Raw genomic sequence first — 23,701 nt, 5'->3', positions numbered from 1 at the left:
AGTGTCCTGCCTATGTTCTCCTCCAAGATTTTTAAAATATGGTCTTACATTTAGGTCTTTAATCCGTTTTGAGTTTATTTTTGTATATGGTGTTAGAGAATGTTCTAATTTCATTCTTTTACATGTAGCTGTCCAGTTTTCCCAGCACCACTTATTGAAGAGACTGTCTTTTCTCCATTGTATATTCTTGCCTCCTTCGTTGTAGATTGACTGTAAGTGTGTGGGTTTATTTCTGGGCATTGTATCCTGTTTCATTGATCTATGTTTTTGTTTTTGTGCCAGTTCCATACTGTTGTGATGACTGTAGTTTTGTAGTATAGTCTGAAGCCAGGGAGCGTGATTCCTCCAACTTTGTTCTTCTTCTTCAAGCTTGTTTTGGCTGTTTTGGTCTTTTGTGTTTCTATACAAATTAAAAATTTTTTTGTTCTAGTTCTGTAATTTGATAGGGATTGCATTAAATCTGTAGATTGTCTTTTGTAGTATGGCCTTTTTAACAGTATTGATACTTTCAATCCAAGAACGTGGTATATCTTTACATTTGTGTCATCTTCAGTTTCTTTTGTCAGTGTCTTCTAGTTTTCAGAGTACAGGTCTTTTGCCTCCTTAGATAGGTTTATTCCTAGGTGTTTTTTTCTTTTTGATGTGATGGTAAATGGGAATGTTTCCTTAATATCGCTTTCTGGTAGTTCATTGTTAGTGTATAGAAATACAACAGATTTCTGTACGTTAATTTTGAATCCTGCAACTTTACTAAATTCATTGATGAGCTCTAGTAGTTTTCTAGTAGCATCTTTAGGATTTTCTCTCTATATTATCATGTCATCTGCAAACAGTGACAGTTCTACTTCTTCCTAATTTGGACTCCTTTGTTTTTCTTGTCTGATTGCTGTGGCTAGCACTTCCAAAACTATGTTGAATAAAAGTGGTGAGAGTGGGCATCCTTGTCTTGTTCCTAATCTTACAGGGGAAGTTTTCAGCTTTTCCCTGTTCAATATGATGTTAGCTGTGGGTCTGTCATACGTCGCCCTTATTATGTTGAGGTAGGTTCCCTCTTTGCCCAGTTTCTGGAGAATTTTTATCATAAATGGGTGTTGAACTTTGTCAAAAGCATTTTCTGCACCTATTGAGATGATCATATGCTTTTTATTCTTCAGTTTGTTAACATTGATTGATATACAGATATTGAAAAATCCTTGCACCCCTGGGATAAATCCCACTTGATCATGGTGTATGATTCTTTTAAGGTATTGTTGGAGTCAGTTTGCTAGTATTTTGTTGAGGATTTTTGCATCTATGTTCATCAGTGATATTGGCCTGTAATTTCTTTTTTGGGATATCTTTGTCTGGTTTTGGTATCAGGGTGACAGTGGTCTCACCCTGAGACCACTGTGTCAGGAAGTATTTGGAAGTGTTCCTTCCTCTGCAAATTTTTGGAATAGTTTGAGGATAGGTGTTAACTATTCTCTAAATGTTTGGTAGAATTCACCCATGAAACCGTCAGGTCCTGGACTTTTGTTCGTTGGGAGTTTTTAAATTACTGATTGAATTTCAGTACTAGTAATTGGTCTGTTCATATTTTCTGTTTCTTCCTAATTCAGTCTTTGGAGATTTTACCTTTCTAAGAATTTGTCCATTTCTTTTAGGTTGTCCATTTTATTTCCATATACTTGCTCATAGCTGTCTTCTATGATCCTTTGCATCTCTGTGGTATCAATTGTAACTTCTTTTTCATTTCTGGTTTTATTGATTTGGGCTCTCCATCTCTTTTTCTTGATGAGTTTGGCTAAAGGTTTATCCATTTTGTCCTTTCAAAGAACAAACTTTTAGTTTCACTGATTTTTTTTCTTTTTTTTTGTCTCTATTTATTTCTGATCTGATTTTTTATGCTTTCTTTCCTTCTACAAACTTTGGATTTTGTTTGTTCTTTCTCTGGTTGCTTTAAGCATAATGGTAGGTTGTTTATTTGAGATTTTTCTTGTTTCCTGAGGTAAGCTTGTATCACTATAAACTTCCTTCCTAAAACTGCTTTTGCTGCATCCCATAGGTTTTGGATCATCGGGTTTTCATTTTCATTTGTCTCTAGGTATTTTTTTATTTTTCTTTTATTTCTTCAGTGATCCATTTGTTGTTAAGTAGCATATTGTTTAGCCTCCACGTATTTGTTTTTTGCAGTTTTTTTCCTTATAGTTGATTTCTGGCCTCTTAATGTTGTGGTTGGAAAAGATGCTTGATATGATTTCAATTTTCTTAAATTTATCAAGGCTTGTTTTGTGGCCTAGCATGTGATCTATCCTCGAGAACATTCCATGTGCACTCGAAAAGAATGTATTTTGCTGCTTTTGAATGGAATGCTATAAAAATATGGGTTAAGTCCATTTGTTCTAATGTGTTATTTAAGGCCTGTGGTTTGTTATTGATTTTCTGTCTGGATGATCTGTCCATTGATGTAAGTGGAGTGTTAAAGTCCCCCACTATTATTGTGTTACTGTTGATTTCTCCTTTATGTCTGTTAATATTGCCTTATACATTGATGTGCTCCTATGTTGGGTGCATATATATTTACAATTGTTACACCCTCTTCTTGGATGGATCCCTTGATCATTATGTAGTGTCCTTCTTTGTCTCTTGTAACAGTCTTTATTTGAAAGTCTATTTTGTCTGATGTAAGTATTGCTACCCCAGTTTTCTTTTGATTTCCATTTTTGTGGAATACCTTCTTCCATCCCCTCACTTTGTCTGTATGTGTCTTTAGATCTAAAGTGAGTCTCTTGTAGGCAGCATATATATGGGTCTTGTTTTTGTATCCATTCAGGCAGTCTGTGTCTTCTGGTTGGAGCATTTAGTCTGTTTACGTTTAAGGTAAGTATTGATATGTATGTTCTTGTTGCCATTTTGTTAATTGTTTTGGATTTGTTTTTGTAGGTCTTTTTCTTCCCTTTTCTTTTATTCTCTTATGCTTTGATGACTATTTTTGGTGTTATTTTGGATTCTTTTTTCTTTTTTGTGTGTATATCTATTTTAGATTCTTGGTTTGTGGTTACCATGAAGTTTTTGTGTAGCAGTCTGTATACATACCTGATTGTTTTAAGTTGCTGTTCTCTTAATTTCAAATGCATTTTAAATACCCTGCATTTGTACTCTCCTCCCCTCACTATTACTGTTTTGATATATTTTACATCTAATTGTTTTAGGTATCCTTTAACTGCTTATTGTGGATATGGGTGATATTACTACTTTTATCTTTCAGCCTCCCTACTAGCTTTGTGTGTGGATGATTTCCTAACATTACTATATGTTTGCCTTTTCTGGTGGACTTTTTCCTTCCATAATTTTTTTTTCTAGTTGTGGCCTTTTCTTTTTTGCCTAGAGAAGTTCCTTTAACATTTGTTGTGAAGCTGGTTTGGTGGTGCTGAATTCTTTTAGCTTTCACTTGTCTGTAAAGCTTGATTTCTCCATCAAATCTAAATGAGAGTCTTCCTGGGTAGAGTATTCTTGGTTGTCAGTTTTTCCCTTTCATCACTTTAAATATATTGTGTCACTCCCTTCTGGCCTGCAGAGTTTCTGCTGAAAAATCAGCTGATAGGCTTATGGGAGTTCCCTTGTATGTTATTTGTTGCTTTTCCCTGCTGCTTTTAGTATTCTCTCTTTAATTTTTGTCCTTTTGATTATAGTGTGTCTTGGTGTGCTCCTCTTTGGGTTAATCCTCCATGGGACTCTGTGCTTCCTGGACTTGGGTGACTGTTTCCTTTACTAGGTTAGGATGGTTTTCAGCTATTATCTCTTCAAATATTTTCTTGGGCCCTTTCTCTCTTTTCTCCTTCTGGCAACCCTATAATGCAAATATTAATGTGCTTCATGTTTTCCCAGAGGTGTCTTAAACTGTCTTCATTTCTTTTCATTCTTTTTTCTGTTCAGCAGCAGTGATTTCTACTACGCTGTCTTCCAGTCACTGATCCACTCTTCTGTATCATGTAGTCTATTATTGATTCCTTCTAGAGTATTTTTCATTTCAGTTATTGTACTCTTCATCTCTGTTTTGTTGTTCTTTATATTTTCTCATTCTTTGTTAAAAAATTCTAACTTCTTGCTCTGCACATCCATTCTCCTCCTGAGTTCTTTGATCATCTTTATGATCATTACTCTGAACTGTTTCTTGGGTAGATTGCCTATTCACTTCACTTAACTCTGCTTCTGGAGTTTTATCTTGTTTCTTGGTCTGGAACATAGTCCTCTGCCACCTCATTTTGTCTATTGCTATTTATATTTTTATGTACGTGGTAAGTTAGTTACGTTTCTCATCCTTGGAGAAGTGGCCCTCTGTAGATGTCCTATGTGTCCCAGCAGTGCACTCCACCTGTTACCCAAGCTGTATGCTCTAGAGGGTCCCCCTAAGAGGGTTGCATGGATCTTTCTGTTTTGGCTGGCTATGTGGGTGGTATGGAAGGCTTGGTTGGTGCCTAGTCTGGTTGTTTGCACAGCCCTGCCTTGCATGGATGCTGCTGGCTGCTCTTTAGAGGGGCCTGGTCATGAGGTGGCTGGTTGTGGAACCCTAATGGGCCCTGAGGCTAGTGCTGGCACACTGGTGAGCAGAATCAGGGTCCCAAAAACTCTGGGGCTGTTGCCCGCCCACTGAGAGGTGAAGCCAGACCCTGGGAGTAGTACCAGACTACTAGCAGTTAGAGGTGTTTCCTGGAGTTTGACTGCAGGGCCCAGGGATCTCAGAGCTCATTTCAGATTGCTGGTGTTGTCAGGGGCCATTCCTGACAGCTGGTCATGGGTCCAGAGTGTCTGGAAGGTTGTATTAGCCTGCTAGTAGGCAGGGCAGGGGGCCAACGAGTCCTAGGGTGGGGTCTGGCCTGTGTTGCAGGATCGTACCTTTCTTCTTTCTGGAGTCTGCCCCCTGGTGGATGAGGCTGGTCTAGAGGCTTCTGCTGGCTTCCTGGTGGGAGGGGCTGGTGCTGTGGGCTCAGGAAGTCGTTAGGCAGCCTGTCTGCTGATGGGTGGGGATGTGTCCCCACCCAGTTAGTTGTTTGGCCTGTGGCATCCCAGCATTGGAGCCTTCAGGCCGTTGGATGGGGCCAGATCTTGGTGCTAATGATCCAACATGTCAGCCACTTGGAATGTTCACGCAATTGAATGTTCCTCAATGTCTGACACCAGTGTCTGTGTCCCCCTGGGTGAGCTGCTGCCATCCCCCTGCCTCTCCAGGACAGTCCACAAGACCAACAGGCAGGTCTGGCCCAGGCTCCTATCAAATTACTGATTTTGCCCTGGGTCCTGGCGTGTGTGAGATTTTGTGTGTGCCCTTTGAAAAGTGAAGTCTCTATTTCCCCCAGTCCTGTGGGGCTCCTGCAGTGAAGGCCTGTTAGCCTTCAAAACCAAATGCTCTGAGGATTTGTCTTCCCAGTGCCGGACCCCCAGGCTGGGGAACCTGAAGTGGGGCTCAGAACTGTCACTCCTGTGGGAGAACCTCTGCAGTATAATTATTCTCCAGTTTGTGGGTCACCCACCTGTGGGGTATGGGATTTGATTATACTTCAAGCCCTCCCCTCCTGTCTGTCTTGTTGTGGTACCTTCTTTATATCTTTAGTTGTAGAAGATCTTTTCTGGTAGGTTCCAGTCTTCACAGATGGTTGTTCTGCAGATAGTTGTTACTTTGGTGTGCTCATGAGAGGAGGTGAGCTCAGGGTCTTTTACTCTGCCATCTTCCACACCTACTCTATACTTTTATTGAATTTATTCCTAAGTATTTTATTGTTGATCCTATGAGAATATAATTGTTTTCTTTTTTTTAATTGGAGTACAATTGCTATACAACGTTGTGTTAGTTTCTGCCGTACAGTGAAGTGAATCAGCTATATGTATACCTACATCCCCTCCCTCTTGGACCTCCCTCCCACCCCGCCCCCCATCCCACCCAACTAGGTCATCACAGAGCACCAAGCTGAGCTTCCTGTGCCTTATAGAATACAATTGTTTTATTTTTGGTTTGTTCATTGCTACAGTATAGAGATTCAATTGATTTTTGTATATTGATCTTGTATCTTGTAATCTTGCTAAACTCATATTAGTTTTAATAGGTTTTTTAGTGGATTCCTTAAGGTTTTTGTATACACAAGATTGTATCATCTGCAAGTAGAGTTTTACTTCTTCCTTTCCAATCTAGTTGCCTTTTATTTCATTTCCTTGTCATACTGTTAAATAGAAGTGGCAAGAATGGACATCCTGCCTTGTTCCTGTGAATTTACAAAGCCTGCTAGGCAATCTGCAAAAATGAAAACGTTGGGACTATAAGGTAATAGTTGTTTTCTTTTTTAAGATAGCATGATTAAAATTTATACATTTTAATAGTTTTTGGAAATGTATTTTATAGGATACATATAATGTTCTCAGGGTAGATGTGATCCTTGAGTTAAGATCAAGCTTTGTCACCTAAAGTAAATGTACCATTAGTCTTGGAGGTGTTCCTGTTTACAGGATGTTTTAGCATTTTCACATATGTGTCACACCTCTTCTCATGAAAGTACTGGAATGTAGATATGACCTTCAGTATTATAGGTGGGGAAACTGACTCACAGTAATTAAATTTTATGCCACCACTAGGTGAGTACCAGAGCTGGACTTCAAGTCCAGATCGAATTTCAAAACCTAAGCTCTTCCTGCTCTTCCATGTTGCTTTTCAAGTTTATGGCAAAATCTTCCCCCTGTAGAAAGTTATGTAACTATAAGTATTGTGTAGGGCTCAGTCTAGAACACTAAAATATATTCAAAGCACCAAAAAAAAAAAAAAGTTTTTCTTTTGGCTTTTTAAAATCACTGTTTATTCCATTTGGTAGAGGGTTTTTTTTCATACAAATATTTGCAACAATTTTTAATTCCCCAAAACCATACATAGACGATAAATACCATGCTATAAAGTATTAAATTTGTACAAAAATACTTTACAGTTTAATACTTGTTACAAATAAAAATACATATTTAAGTGACTCCTCATGATCTTTTTTTTTTTCCTTAACATGATTCTGCTTTATACTTTCTTGCCCTGGCAGTTCTGAACTATGATTGAAATAATATATTTCTTTGCACAAAAAAGAAAGGTGAACTTTTTCCTTAAACAAAGGACACAGTGTTCAAATGCTTTACCTAAGCAGTTGTTTGAATTATTGACCAAAATAAAAATGTTTGGAAAATAATTGTTTCAGTATGGAGATTCTACAATTAATATACAGATCTATTTTTTTTATATTCACCAAATAACAGTTAGTTATTAGTGTAACTATTCAAAATATCTGAAGAAATGAAAACAGTTGCTGACAAACATTAAAAGCAACTGTCACAATTTATTGCTTTGAGGGATGGTAATAATTGGCAATGCATTTTGTGAAAAATGTATTTACAATTTCAGTAAGTGGCATGGCTCAGAACAAAAGACAGTCCAGTGTCATTTTTAAGTACATGTGCTGTACACCCCTCAATATAATCAGTTTTCAAGACATGTCAAGCAGTATGAGTTTGATTTGCCTATCAAGATAAACCTCATTTTAATAGACTCTTCATTCTCAAATTCTTAGTCTTGAATTTAAAAAATAAGATAACTAATTCTCAGTGTTGCTAAACACCCTAATTCATTATCAGAGATTTTTTCAGCTATTAAAAATGTGTCCTTAAAAAAAAAAAACAGGTCACAAGACATATCCTGTTTGATAATTTGTTGCATAGGGAATAGCATACATCTTAGTTAAAATCATTCCTATACTTGGGCAAAACATTTACCACCACCTATTACGGTTGCCTACGTGCATCAGTGCTGAAACGTTGTTAAGATGATTTTATACCTGTACCCCTCCCATAGCAGCAGTCCCAGCAGTTCACCAAACTAGTTCTTCTAGTACAGCCAGCTTTATGAAAAAGCCTTGTTGGTTAAATTCTTACATGAATGACTTTGTAGTAAGAAACTGATTTCAAAGTGAATTAAGGAAATTATCATAGAGAACATTTTCAAACAGATATTTCTCTTTTTAAAAAGGAATAGGAAGATGGACTTGTAAAAAATTTCCTCTGATGTTAACTGTAGAGAGGGGTGGCCTAGGTGTTTTTCTTTTTCTCTACCCTTGGTCTTGGCAGGGGATTGCCTGTCATATAACATAGTGATCACCAACAAAGAAACCTCTTCAACTTGAAAGGGGAAGTGAACATGAGCCATGAGATTTAAAAGACCCCTGTGCTTGCAGTTAATGCCACATGATTATCTGTGCTTCAAATGTCACAGAAATCTTAAAGGGATTTTTTTTTTTTTAGCACCATGTAGATATTGTCTTTTGTCCTGCTTTATCAAAAGCATCGCTATAATGTATTAGTGGGTTCTCGTATCTCCAAATTACCACCGTGGCTCGACTGTTGGAAAAAAGCACTGTTCTGTTCACTCCATTCTCCTCCTGGTAGAGTCTGTTCTATGGACTTCTGTGAAGCCAGGGGGTTTCTACTAATAACCAGGTCCAGCTTATTACCAGATTCTGCTATGAGGGGCACAACAAGGCAGCAGTCAAAGTCTCTCGTTCGGACATGATTAACCTGAAAGGTCAAGAAGCGCCATTTTGAATTACTGTTATAGACATAAGATGATTCCCAAAACCCAGAGTAACATTTCAGACATAACAGGTTGATTAGAGTCTTGAAAGTGCTTGAATGAGCACTCTGTAGAGAGAGGTCTATCCTGGCCCTGACCACACTATAACATGGGTATTGGCTTACTTACTCTCTGCTACTAAATTGTAAGGCCCTTGCGAGCAGGAAACAGGGACACATCCTAGTGTCCCCATGCTGAGCAGATCACCTTATTCATGGCAGGTGCTCCAAGTGCCAAATATTATCCCTAATTTACAGATGAGGAAAGTAAGGCACATAGTGGTTAAGAGATTTGCCTGAGATCAGAAGTTGGCAAGTGGTCCAGCGAGGATGTAATCTCAAGGCAGTCTGGATGATTCCAAAGCTCGTGCTCTTGACCATGATACTGAACTACTTCTCTCGGTCATGAACCCACCCCCTCCTCAGCTTACGCATGCGTTCATCTTCTTTCATGTTTCCTTATTTTTTTTTAACATCTTTATTGGAGTATAATTGCTTTACATTGTTGTGTTAGTTTCTGCTGTGTAACAAAGTGAATCAGCTATACGTATATTTATATCCCCATATGCCCTCCCTCTTGTGTCTCCCTTCCACCCTCCCTGTCCCAACCCTCTAGGTGGTAACAAAGCACCGAGCTGATCTCCCTGTGCTATGCAGCTGCTTCCCACTAGGTATCTATTTTACATTTGGTAGTGTATATATGTCCATGCCACTCTCTCACTTCATCCCAGGTTACCCTTCCCCCCCCCCACCCCGTGTCCTTAAGTCCATTCTCTATGTCTGCATCTTATTCCTGTCTGCCCCTAGGTTCTTCAGAACCATTTTTTTTTAGATTCCATATATATGTGTTAGCATACAGTATTTGTTTTTCTCTTTCTTCACTCTGTATTACATTGTTTCCTTATTCTTTCCCCCTAAAAGTTTAAAGAATCATCTACATGCTGCTTCCATTCCTTGACTTTTCACTGTCTCCCCAATCTTCTCAGTCTGGGACCTGACCCTTATATATTGTATAAATGACCCCAATTGTCCAACACAAGAATGGTGTCTTGAGTTCTCATCCCCTTTGGCCTTTACCTACTCATCCTTAAAACTCCTTCCTTGGCTCTTATGACACCACTTTGTTTTGACCTTTTTACCATTTTAACTGCTCACTTTCAGTCCTTTCCTGCCTTTACGTCTTCCTGTCCTTTAAATTTTGTTTTTCTTAGAATTCTATCTTTAGTTCTCTTCTCTTCTCTTCCTTACTAGAAATCCACCATAGGAAACTTTATTCAAATCCATGCCTTCAGTATCCCAAATCTTTACTTTTGGCTGTAACATCTCTCCTGAGCAACAAATGCAAGCTGCCAGCTGCCTCACACACTGCTCTGCCAGGATGCACTGAAGGCATTAAAGACTCAGGTCTGGTACGTGTGTCTTACCCTTACCTACCTGGTCTCCTTTTCCTGTGATCCTCCCCTTTGTCACCCTACCCCACTCCACCTATGATATAATTGTATTGTCTTTCTAAGTTATAAAATATGTCATTATTCTGCTTAGAAAATTAATATACCTCCAGAATAAAGTCCAAGAGCTTTACCTTGGCTTTCAAGGCCCTTTACAATCTGAGTCCAGTCTACTTTTATAGCCTCATCTTCCATAAAAGTAGGTATAGCTCTAATTTACAGATTAGGAAGACAAAGAGGTCAAATAACTTGTCCATAGTTATTTATTCAGCAAATACTAGAGTATCTATGGAAAATAAACGTGTTCCTTACTCTTAGGACAAGAGTAATTGTTATATTGCCATGGTAAAAAGATCACTAGAATTGGTTTTAAAACTATCTAATCAATCAATGACAACTTGCTCAATGACCACGTGTCTGAAAGCCAACCAATCGGTGCAGCCTCATGCTTTGAAAGGCAACTGTTTAGGGACAGACTCATTCCATTTGAACATACTTTCAAGACTCATGGCAACCCTCTCCTCTTCCTGCAAAATGCTCTTTCTAAAAACTGTACATAAGATCAGGAATTTGCTTTGCTCAATGAAACTATACCTGACCACCAGAGTACTCCTAGTACTTAACAGTAAACAAGGTTCAGCTTTTGGGTTTTAGACATTGTGTGAGATACTGATATCAATCACTGTATAATGGGAAATGGGAGAATAAGGTACTAGCCCTGTTCTCAAGAAGTTTAGAATCTGCTGGGGAATATATACAGGGAAACAGGCCGTTTCAGTAACTGGTACGTTCTACCAAAGGAAAAAGTGTCTATCCTCTATAGGAGGGGCCTCTAATCTAGTCTTGAGGCAAAGGAGGATGGGTGGACACTGATCAAATAAGACTTCCAAATTAATTTCCAAATAAAATTCCATCTGAGGTCTTACCTGTAAGAGCCTATCGTAGGGCTTTAGGCCACCAAGATCTCCTGGCCCAGCTGGGCGAATATTTTTGACATATACTCCTTTCTCCAGCAAGCCATCTGCTACACTGAACCCAAAGTCCTCCATGTCAGAGCTCTTGTACAAGGTCACCTGGAAAATGAGAAAATGTGAAGGGGATATTTAGGTAGGTTGAGGACTTTTGCTTGTGAAATTTCTTGATGAACCATATTTTCAAGCTAATTTCAATATAATAGATTTGTAATAGATGAGGCAGCTCCCCCCAGTCTTGAAGCTTTTTCCATTCTCTAGGAACATCCTTGGAATTTGCCAAGTCCCACCCAGAACTGGAAAAGGAGGAGAAATGCTGGAGAGTTCTGGTCTCTCTCTTTTTTTTACTTGCAGTCATCAGGTGTATATAGGTGAGAATTTCCCAGGGGCATGTTCACTTCTCCTGGAGCAACCCCTAGGTGTTGGGAGAAGCCAGGGTTAGCCCTTTGCAGCTGGATATCAGGACTAGGCCAAAGGCCTTTCCTTCCTGTTCACTGTGCCTGGTGCTGTGTTCAGTGCTCAGCATATCCTCTGCCTTTGAGCAAGAGCCAGGAAGTCCACCATTTTATTTTCTCTAGTATCCCAGTCAGTGCTTCAGTACTGTGGGCAAGAAATGTCTTAAAAGGGAGAGTGGCCAAGATGGCAGAGTAGAAAGGTCCTGAGCTCACCTCCTCGTATGAGCACACCAAAATCACACCTACCTGCAGAACCACCATAGATGAAAAAGACTGGAACCTACAAGGAAACATCTTCTACAACGCAAGGCAAAGAAGGAACCACAAGATGGAACCACCAGTAGACTCATGATGTAATCAAATCCCATACACCCCAGGTGGGCAACCCACAAACTGGAGAATAATTAGACTGCAGAGGTTCTCCTCCAGGAATGAGAGTTCTGAGCCCCACAGTCAGGCTCCCCAGCCCAGGGCTCCTGCACCAGGGAAATGAGCCCCCATAGCATTGGCTTTGAAGGCCAGTGGAGCTTAAGTGCAGGAGCCCCAGGGGACTGGGGTAAACAGAGACTTCGCTCTTAAAGGGCACACACAAAATCTCACGCACACCAGGACCCAGGGCAAAAGAAGCAATTTGATAGGAGCCTGGGCCAGACCTGCCTGCTGGTCTTGGCAAGTCTCCTGGAGAGGTGGGAGGTGGCTGTGGCTCACCCTGGGGACACAGACACCGGTGGCAGACATACTGGGGATCATTCAGCCACATAAACACTACTGGTGGCTGACATACTGGATCATTAGCACCAAGACCTGGCTCCACCCTACAGCCTCTAGGCTCCAGTGCTGCGAAGCCTCAGGCCAAACAACTAACTGGGCAGGGAACCCATCAGCAGACAGGCTGCCTAACGACTTCCTGAGCCCACAGCCGCCTCTGGACTCGCACCAAGACAGGGCCCTGCCCTCCAGAGGGCCAAGACCCAGCTCCACCCACCAGTGGGTAGGCTTGAGCCCTTCTCTCCAGGAAGCCTGCACTAGCCTCGTGATCAGCCTCACCCACCAGGGGACAGACACCAGAAGCAAGAAAACTACAATCCCACAATGCAGGCTGGACCCTACCCCAGGGCAAGCTGAGGCCCGGCCCTCCCCACTAGCAGGCCAATGCAAACTTCTGGACACCACAGACCCCATACCCAACTGTATTAGGAAACCACCACCCCCACCAACCAACAATCTGAAACGAGCTCTGGGATCCCTGGGCCATGCAAACAGACTCCAGGAACCATCTCTGCCTGCCGGCACTAACTCCAGGATCTGACTTCACTTGCCAGTGGGTGGGCAACAGCCCCAGAGTCTTTGGGACCCTGGCTCCGCCCACCAGTAAGCCAGCACTGCCCCTGAGGCCTACTAGGGTTGCACAACCTTGTCACCTTGCCTGGTGACAAGGCCCCACTAAACAGTACCAGCAGCATCTGCACAAGGCAGGGTCTAGCAACCAACCAAGCCTACCAGACTGCCCACACAGTCAGCCTACCACAAAGAAGGACCCATGCAGCCCTCTTAGGGGGAACCCCTAGAGCATATAGCTTGGGTGATGAAAGGGGAGTACACTGCTGGGATGCATAGGATACCTCCTACAAAGGGCCACTTCTCCAAGGTTGAGAAATGTAATTAACCTACCACAGACATAAAAACACAAACAGTTGGGCTTCCCTGGTGACGCAGTGGTTGAGAGTCCGCCTGCCGATGCAGGGGACACGGGTTCGTGCCCTGGTCCAGGAAGATCCCACATGCTGCAGAGCGGCTGGGCCCGTGAGCCATGGCCGCTGGGCCTGCGTGTCTGGAGCCTGTGCTCCGCAACGGGAGAGGCCACAACAGTGAGAAGCCCGCGTACCGCCAAAAAAAAAAAAAACCCACAAACAGTAACTTAGACAAAATGAGGTGGCAGAGGACTATGTTCCAGACCAAGGAACAAGATAAAACTCCAGAAGAACTAAATGAAATGGAGATAGGCGATCTACCTGAGAAAGAGTTCAGAGTAATAGTCATAAAGATGACCAAAGAACTCAGGAGAAGTATAGATGCACAGAGTGAGAAGTTAAAAGTTTTACACAAAGAATTAGAAAATATAAAGAACGACCAAACAGAGGTTAAGTACACAATAACTAAAATAAAAAATTCACTAGAAGGAATTAATAATAGACTAAATGATTCAGAAGAACAGATCAGTGAGCTGGAAGACAAGAGTAGTAGAAATCAGTACTGCTGAATAGAAAAAAGAATGAAAAGAAATGGGGACAGTTTAAGACACCTCTGGGACAATATCAAGCATATTAGTATTTGCATTATAGGGGGTCCCAGAAGGAAAAGAGAGAGAGAAAGGGCCCAAGAAAATATTTGAAGAGATAATAGCTGAAAAATTCTCTAACCTGGCAAAGGAAACAGGTACCCAAGTCTACGAAGCACAGAGAGTCCCATACAGGATTAATCCAAAGAGGAACAATACCAAGACACACTGTAATCAAAATGACAAAAATTAAAGAGAGAATACTAAAAGCAGCAAGGGAAAAGCAACAAATAACATACAAGGGAAGTCCCATAAGCCTATCAGCTGATTTTTCAGCAGAAACTGAAGGACAGAAGGGAGTGGCACAATATATTTAAAGTGATGAAAGGGAAAAAACCCTACAGCTGAGAATACTATGCATAAAGGCTCTCATTTAGATTTGATGGAGAAATCAAAAGCTTTACAGACAAGCAAAAGCTAAAACAATTTAGCACCACCAAACCAGCTTTAAAACAAATGTTAAAGGAACTTCTCTAGGCAGAAAAAAAAAAAGAATTAAAAAAAAAGGGTCACAACTAGAAACAAAATTACGGGAGGAAAAAGCTCACCAGTAGAGGTTAAAAGACAAAAGTAGAACTGTCACCTGTATGCACAATAAGCAGTTAAGGGATACATAAAACAATTTGATGGAAAATACAATATCAAAAACAGAAATCATGAGGGGAGGAGAATAGAAATGCAGAGTATTTAAAATGCTTTTGAAATTAAGAGATCAGCAACATAAAACAATCAGGTATGTATATAGACTGCTATATAGAAACTTCATGGTAACCACAAACCAAAAATCTATAATAGATATACACATGAAAAAGGAATCCAAAATAACACTAACAATAGTCATCATATCAGAAGAGAAAAGGAGGGGGGAAGACCTATGAAAACAAATCTGAAACAATTAACAAAATGGCAATAAGAACATACATATTGATAATTAACTTGAATGTAAATGGACTAAATGCTCCAACCAGAAGAAGCAGACTGCCTGAAATGGATACAAAAAAAACTAGACCTGGGGCTTCCCTCGTGGCGCAGTGGTTGAGAGTCCACTTGCCAATGCAGGGGACATGGGTTCGTGCCCTGGTCCGGGAAGATCCCACATGCCACGGAGCAGCTGGGCCCGTAAGCCATGGCTGCTGAGCTTGCGCGTCTGGAGCCTGTGCTCCACAACGGGAGAGGCCACAACAGTGAGAGGCCCGCATACCGCAAAAAAAAAAAAAAAAAAAAAAACTAGACCTGTATATATGCTGCCTACAAGAGACTCACTTTAGATCTAAAAACACATACAGACTGGAAGTGAGAGGATGGAAAAAGGCATTCCATGCAAACAAAAAATCAGAAGAAAGCTGGAGTAGCATACTTAGATAAACTTTAAAGACTGTTACAAGAGACAAAGAAGGACACTACATAATGATCAAAGAATAAATCCAAGAATAAGATATAACAATTGTAAATATATATGCATGCAACATAGGAGCACCTCAATATATAAGGGAAATATTAACAGAAATGAAAGGAGAAATCGACAGTAACAATAATAGTAGGAGACTTTAACACCCCACTTTCATCAATGGACAGATCATCCAGACAGAAAATCAATAAGGAAACACAGGCCTTAAATAACACATTAGACCCCATGGACTTAATTGATATATATATATACAGCATTCCATCCGAAAGCAGCAAAATACACATTCTTTTCAAGTGTGCATGGAATATTCTCCAGGATAGATCACATGCTAGGCCACAAAACGAGTCTCCATAAATTTAAGAAAGCTGAAATCACATCAAGCATCTTTTCCAACCACAATGCTATGAGACCAGAAATCACCTACAAGAAAAAAGAACTGCAAAAAATACAAACACATGGAGGCTAAACAATATGCTACTAAACCAATGGATCACTGAAAGAGGAAATCAAAAAATACCTAGAGACAAATGAAAATGAAAACATGATGATCAAAAACCTATGGGATACAGCAAAAGCTTATAGTGATACAAGCTCACCTCAGGAAACAAGAAAAATCTCAAATAAACAACCTAACGTTACACCTAAAGCAATTACAAAAAGAAGAACAAACAAAACCTGAAGTTAACAGAAGGAAAGAAAGCATAAAGAGCAGAACAGAAATAAATGAAAAAGACAAAAAAAAATAGAAAAGATCAATGAAACCAAAAGCTGGTTCTTTGAAAAAATAAACAAAATTGATAAGCCTTTTGCCAGACTCATCAAGAAAGAAAGGGAGGAACTTCCCTGGTGGTGCAGTGGTTAAGACTCCACGCTCCCAACGCAGGGGGTCTGGGTTTGATCCCTGGTCTGGGAACTAGAGCCCACATGCATGCCACAACCAAGGAGCAGGTGAGCCGCAACTAAGGAACCCACCTGCTGCAACTAAGGAGCCCACCTGCCGCAACTAAGGAGCCAGTGAGCCACAACTAAGGAGCCAGTGAGCCGCAACTAAGGAGCCCTTGAGCTGCAACTAAGGAACCCACCTGCAGCAACTAGGGAGCCCACTTGCTGCAACTAGGGAGCCTCCCTGCTGCAACTAAGACCCGGCACAACCAAATAAATATAAAAATTAAATATTAAAAAAATACACAGCACCAAAAATAAAAATAAAGAAAGGGAGAAGGCTCAAATCAAAACAAGAATGAAAAAGAAGTTACAACTGACACCAAAGAAATACAAAGGATATTAAGAGATTACAATGAGAAACTATACAGCAATAAAATGGACAACCTAGAAGCAATGGACAAATTCTTAGAAAGGTACAATCTCCCAAAACTGAACCAGGAAGAAATAGCAAATATGAACAGACCAATTACCAGTACTGAAATTGAACCAGTAATTTAAAAACTCCCAAAACAAACAAAAGTCCAAGACCAGATGGTTTCATTGGTGAATTCTACCAAACATTTAGAGAATAGTTAACACTTATCCTTCTGAAACTATTCCAAAAAATTGCAGAGGACGGAACACTTCGAAACACATTCCATGAGGCCACCATCACCCTGATATCAAAAGATATCACAAAAAAAGAAATTACAGGCCAATATCACTGATGAACATAGATGCAAAGATCCTCAACAAAATACTAGCAAACCAATTCCAAATACTAGCAATGCCTTAGAAGGATCATACACCATGGTCAAGTGGAATTTATCCCAGGGGTGCAAGGATTTCTCAATATCTGCAAATCAATGTTAACAAGTTGAAGAATAAAAAGCATATGATCATCTCAATAGGTACAGAAAACACTTTTGATAAAGTTCAACACCCATTTATGATAAAAACTCTCCAGAAATTGGGCATAGAGGGAACCTACCTCAACATAATGAAGGCCATATATGACAAACCCACAGCTAACATCATATTCAATGGTGAAAAGCTGAAATCATTCCCTCTAAGATTAGGAACAAGACAAGGATGCCCACTCTCACCACTTTTATTCAACATAGTTTTGGAAGTGCTAACCACAGCAATCAGAGAAGAAAAACAAAGGAGTCCAAATTAGAAAGGAAAGAGTAGAACTGTCACTGTTTGCAAATGACATGATAATATAGAGAGAAAATCCTAAAGATGCCAGTAGAAAACTACTAGAGCTCATCAATGAATTTGGTAAAGTTGCAAGATTCAAAATTAATGTACAGAAATCTGCTCTATTCCTATACACTAACAATGAACTATCAGAAAGAGATATTAAGGAAAAAATCCCATTTACTACTTCACCAAAAAGAATTAAATACGTAGGAATAAACCTACCTAAGGAGGCAAAAGACCTATACTCTGAAAACTATAAGACACTCATCAAAGAAACTGAAGGTGACACAAACAGATGAAAAGATATACCATGTTCTTGGATTGGAAGAAACAATATTAAAATGATCATACTACACAAGGCAATCTAGAGATTCAGTGCAATCCCTATCAAATTACCAATGGCATTTTTCACAGAACTAGAACAAAAAATGTTTAAATTTATATGGAGGGAATTCCCTGGTGGTCCAGTGGTTAGGACTCAGTGCTTTCACTGCTGTAGCCTGGGTTCAATCCCTGATCGGGGAACTAAGGTCCCGCAAGCTGCGCAGTGTGGCCAAAAAAAAAAAAAAAAAAAGAAAAAGAAGAAATTTGTATGGAAACACAAAAGACCCCGAATAGCCAAAACAAGCTTGAGAAAGAAGAATGGTATAATGGAATCACTCTCTCTGACTCCAGACTATTCTACAAAGCTACCATATCGAAACAGTATGGTACCAGCACTAAGACAGGCACATAGATCAATGGAACAGAATAGAAAGCCCAGAAATAAACCCACACAATTATGGTTACTTAATCTATGATAACAGGGAAGAATATACAATGGAGAAAAGACAGTCTCTTCAATAAGTGGTGCTGGGAAAAGAATGAAATTAGAACATTTTCTAACACCATATACAAAAATAAACGCAAAATGGATGAAAGGCCTACATGTAAGACTGGATACTATAAAACTGCTAGAGGAAAACATAGGCAGAACACTCTTTGAGATAAGTCGCAGCAATATTCGTTTGGATGTGTCTCCTAGAGTAATAGAAACCAAAGTAAAAATAAACAAATAGGACCTAATTAAACCTAAAAGCTTTTGCATACAAAGGAAACCATAAACAAAATGAAAAGACAACCTACAGAATGGGGGAAAATATTTGCAAACGACGCAACTGACAAGGGATTAATTTCCAAAATATTCAAACAGCTCATAGAGCTTGATATCAAAAAGGCAACCCAATCAAAAAACAGGCAGAAAACCTAAATAGACATTTCTCCAAAAACATACAGATGGTCTACAGGAACATGAAAAGATGTTCAATATGACTAATTATTAGAGAAATGCAAATCAAAGCTACAATGAGGTATCACCTCACACTGGTCAGGATGGCCCTCATCAAGAAGTCTACAAATAACAAATGCTGGAGAGGGTGTGGAGAAAAGGGAACACTTCTACACTGTTGGTGGGAATGTAAGTTGCTGCAGCCACTATAGAAAACAATATGGATATTCCTTAGAAAACTAAAAATAGATTTACCATATGATCCAGCAATCCCACGTCTGGGCATATATCCAGACAAACCTATAATTCGAAAAGACATTGGGTTGGCCAAAATGTTTGGTTAATGAATACATTGTTCAATAAAGTTCTTGGTGAAAATGAAAAATGTGTCTTTTATTTATTACTTAAAACCAAAAGAACTTTTTGGTTAACCCAATACATGCACTCCAGTGTTCATAGCAGCACTATTTACAACAGCTAAGACGTGGAAACAACCTAAATGTCCATCAACAGACGAATGGATAAAGAAGATGTGGTATATATACAGTGGAATATTACTCAGCCATTAAAAAGAAAGAAAAATGCCATTTGCAGCAACATGGATGGACCTAGAGATTATCATACTAAGTGAAGTAAACCAGACAGAGAAAGATAAAAACCATATGATATCACTTATATGTAGAATCTAAAAAACTGATACAAATGAACTTATTTACAAATAGAAATAGACTCAGACATAGAAAACAAACTCATAATTACAAAAGGGAAAGGCGGGGGGTGTGGGATAAATTGGAAATTTGGGATTATCAGATACACACTACTATAATATAAAATAGATCAACAACAAGGACCTACTGTATAGCACAGGTAACTATATTCAATATCTTGTAATAACCTATAATGGAAAAGAATCTGAAAATGAATATATATATGTATGTGTGTGTGTGTGTATATATATATATATATATATATATATATACATACATATATATAACTGAATCGCTTTGCTGTACACCTGAAACATTGTAAATGAACTATAGTTCAATTTTTTGAAAAGTCTTAAAAGACCTGAAAGTGCTCCTGTAAGGAACACCCTCCTCTGGGGCCTGCCTTCAGTAGCTCCCTCAGTCCTTGTCCTGGGTTTGGTTTAGCAATTCCAGGCATTCCTGGAAATGCCAGGATTTGCAAATCCACCCTTCTCAGCTGTGGGCCTCAGCTTGTTCTCTCTGCATTAAGGCAGTACCACCAGCTAAAGTTTCCCCCAACCCCCAGTCCTCCTCTGACCACCTGCAAGAGTTAGTCTGAGGTTTACGCGTTCATCAAATGTGTACTGAGTCCCTCCTCCATGTGCTAAGCCTGGTTCCGGGTGCTTGGAAACAGCAGTGAATGAGAGAGAAGAGGCCGCCTTCTAGAGGCAAACACATTAATGTGTAATGTTCACTGAGACCCACTGTGCTGGACACGCCAGACAACATACTCAGCACATCACACTCATGTAACACTTAATGTGACAGCTATTTTTAGTAAGGTTTGCTGCATGCCCTCCACAAAAACTGATGCACACATCAAGCAATAATTTGGGCTTAGTTTTTAACTCTAATTATTTCAAAATGTATGTTTTGGGACTCCCCTGGTGGTCCAGTGGGTAAGACTCCGTGCTCCCAAAGCAGGGGGACCAGGTTCGATCCCTGGTCAGGGAACTAGAGCCTACATGCTGCAACTAAGAGTTTGCATGCCACAACTAAAAATTCCGTATGCTACAACTAAAGATTCCCCATGCCACAACTAAAAGATCCTGCATGCCGCAACTAAAAAGATCTCACGGGGGCTTCCCTGGTGGCGCAGTGGTTGAGAGTCCGCCTGCCGATGCAGGGGACACGGGTTCGTGCCCCTATCCCGGAGGATCCCACATGCCGCGGAGCGGCTGGGCCCGCGAGCCGTGGCCGCGGAGCCTGTGTGTCCGGAGCCTGTGCTCCGCAATGGGAGAGGCCACAGCGGTGAGAGGCCCGCGTACAGCAAAAAAAAAAAAAAAAAAAAAAAAAAAAAAAAAAAGATCTCACGGGCTTCCCCGGTGGCGCAGTGGTTGAGAGTCCACCTGCCGATGCAGGGGACAGGGGTTCGTGCCCCGATCCGGGAAGATTCCACATGCCGCGGAGCGGCTGGGCCTGTGAGCCATGGCCGCTGAGCCTGCGCGTCCGGAGCCTGTGCTCCGCAACAGGAGAGGCCACAACAGTGAGAGGCCTGCATACCGCAAAAAAAAAAAAAAAAACCTCACATGCTGCAACGAAGATACCGCGTGCCGCAACTAAGACCCAGCACAGCCAAATCAATTTTTTTTTAAAAATGTATGTCTTATTGAACACACATAATACCTAAATACATTCTTGTAGAAGAGTCAAAAATTCAGAGCTATACAGGGCAAAACGTGAAGATTGATACTCTTATAGCGGGTTTATGTTTTTATACCAAGTTACTTTACTGCAGAGAGATATGGAATATTGAAGGAATACAAAAGTGGTCATTTGTGGATTTTCATCTCACTGGACAGAGAGCTAAAATACCAAGCTGGCCGCGTCAATTCTAATCACCAGGCAGCCCTAGTGGTTACTGCCATATTAGAGGTTAGGAAATTCAATTTTATAGACGTTAAGTAACTCGCCCAAGATCACAAAAGTATTGAATGGTGGGGCCGTCTCTGTCTGACCCCAGGCACTTAACCGTTATATTCTATTGTTGCTCAAGTGCCTTATTTCATAGATTCTAAGATGTACTTATTTTTCATACTTTAAATTCTCTGAAATCAGGCTGTGTTTTATAGGCCATGGTAATCTTAGGACCTATGAAATAGGGTATATCAACATCTCACCACTACCTGCCTCTTTCCAACAATACACTAGAAGGAAAGGGGCCAGAATTTTGTTACATATTTACTTTAAGAGAAAAGAAGCTGTGCCTTGCCGGGTTGTCCTGATCAGAAGCATCAACATCACTCAGGAGTGTGTTAAAATGCAGAACCTCAGACCCTGCTCTGAACTGCCATCTGCCAATTTCTGTGCACAATGAAGTTTGCTCTGTGTGGTACTTCACACACCAGAGGGGCTATTACATGTTCTGAAAAGGAAGAGAGGGAACTAACACTTAATGACGCTCTTGGCAGGCTCATTCCATCACTGTGCATATATGAATGTGTGTATGTGTGTGTGCACACGTGTGCATTGGACCCTATGATGTCTAGGCACTGTTTGAAGGACTGAGTGAAAAAAAGATTAAAAAAAAAAGATACAGCAAAAAAAAAAAAAAAAAGATTAAAAAAAAAAAAGATACAGCAATAAACACAGCACAGCCATCATGAGTATACAGTCCAGTGACCATATCTGCCTTAATCCTCCTAACTAACAATCCTGCAAGACGGGCAAGAATCACAGTTGTTTTTTTTTTGTTTTTTTTTTTAGCGGTACGCGGGCCTCTAACTGTTGTGGCCTCTCCCGTTGCGGAGCACAGGCTCTGGACGCGCAGGCTCAGCAGCCATGGCTGACGGGCCCAGCCGCTCCGTACGAACCCGTGTCCCCTGCATCGGCAGACAGACTCTCAACCACTGCGCCACCAGGGAAGCCCAAGAATCACAGTTTTAAACGAGGTAGTGTATATGAAGTTTTAAAACCTGAAATGACCTGGTATCTGTGGAAGGATCACTTTTGTGGCACTCATTTATACAAGCATAGAGTAGAAAGTCCTACTTTACTATAGAAGAGGTGTGTGTGTGTTTTAGCAAAATCCAGCCCCTCGCATCTGACATGTACCTTGATGATGCATGGGGAGAAGTTAAACTGCATGAATGAGAGCACCCCCTCCCCTCAAAGCAAAACTCATCAGGAGGAGAGGAGAGGTCTTTGTTGGTAACCTGGGCTCAGGTAAAAGCCTGAGGAGAGTATGTGGGAGATGCCCTGCCAACTTCCTCGAGGGGGGCAAAGATTTTTGTTTTTTTCCCTGATAATATTCCAAACTCCTCAAATGGTACCTGCCACACAGTAGGGCTAGTATTTTGTCAAATAAATGAAATGACTGGTTCTGACATACCATGTGGTTGCGCTTGGAAGCTAGTCAGAACTGACCATCACGTGCTGTGTGAATGGAGTGGGATTTAGTTCTGAGGGTCAAGCCATGCCCCGCCTCCTGGCCCCCGGGCGGGCCATGCTGGAAATGAGCAAGGCAAAAAGCTGCAGGGTGGCTGGCGTGGATGGGGCCCGGCAGGACAAAGCTCCATAGTGACACCGTGTGGCCACGAGAGGTGAGAGCACCTCTGACGTTAGAGCCAGGCCTGCCCTGCCTTGAGCTGAGGAAGCCCCATTCTTGCACGGAGAGTAGGGTTGGATGGAGGGTCCTCCAGCTCAAGATACTAGACTTCTTGCTAATAAGGCTGCGGGGCTTGATTAACTTTAAAAGCAAACCAGGGCTTCCCTGGTGGCGCAGTGGTTGAGAGTCCGCCTGCCGATGCAGGGGACACGGGTTCGTGCCCCGGTCCGGAAGGATCCCGCATGCCACGGAGCGCCTGGGCCCGTGAGCCATGGCCGCTGAGCCTGCGCATCCGGAGCCTGTGCTCCGCAACGGGAGAGGCCACAACAGTGAGAGGCCCGCGTACCACCAAAAAAACCAAAAAAACAAACAAAAAGCAAACCAGTTGCTACTGTCTCCACCTAGTTAGTTCAAACAGACGGAAATGAAAGCTCAGGGAGGGTTAGAAACTTGCCCAAGGTACACAGATAGTAAGCAACAGAGAAGTGGTTCAAACCCAAGTGGCTCTGACTGCAAAGCATGGATCATTGCATGGCATACTACCTCTTTACCTAGCACGTGGTTGCTTAATAAATATTCATTGCAGAGAAGATATTTGAAGCCTCTCTGGAATTATGATTTTGCCTTAGGCCAATAGGACAGGAGAGTTTTATGTGAGGTGGGAATGTTACTGAGATATAATTGACATACAACTCTGTAGAAGTTTAAGGTGTATCACATAATGACTTGACATACATATATTGTGAAATGATTACCACAATAAGTT

The 23,701-nt window shown here is 40.9% G+C and overlaps 1 protein-coding gene across 3 annotated transcripts in view; it reads right to left on the bottom strand.

Annotated features, from left to right (window-relative positions):
- Positions 1-8,343: 8,343 nt before the first annotated feature.
- Positions 8,344-23,701, bottom strand: part of GRIP1 (glutamate receptor interacting protein 1) — a 461,975-nt gene continuing 446,617 nt past the window's right edge. For all 3 annotated transcript variants that reach the window (XM_060112175.1, XM_060112176.1, XM_060112177.1), the window contains 2 exons: positions 11,000-11,146; positions 8,344-8,571 (listed from right to left, as the gene is read on the bottom strand). In XM_060112175.1, the coding sequence (XP_059968158.1) occupies positions 8,344-8,571; positions 11,000-11,146 (375 nt within the window). The remainder of the gene's footprint in view (positions 8,572-10,999; positions 11,147-23,701) is intronic.

The sequence above is a fragment of the Mesoplodon densirostris genome, chromosome 11 (genome assembly GCF_025265405.1).
Source record: "Mesoplodon densirostris isolate mMesDen1 chromosome 11, mMesDen1 primary haplotype, whole genome shotgun sequence".
Classification (NCBI taxonomy): domain Eukaryota; kingdom Metazoa; phylum Chordata; class Mammalia; order Artiodactyla; family Ziphiidae; genus Mesoplodon; species Mesoplodon densirostris.
Note: the sequence above shows the minus strand (reverse complement) of the source record. Positions and strands in the feature narration are given on the sequence as shown.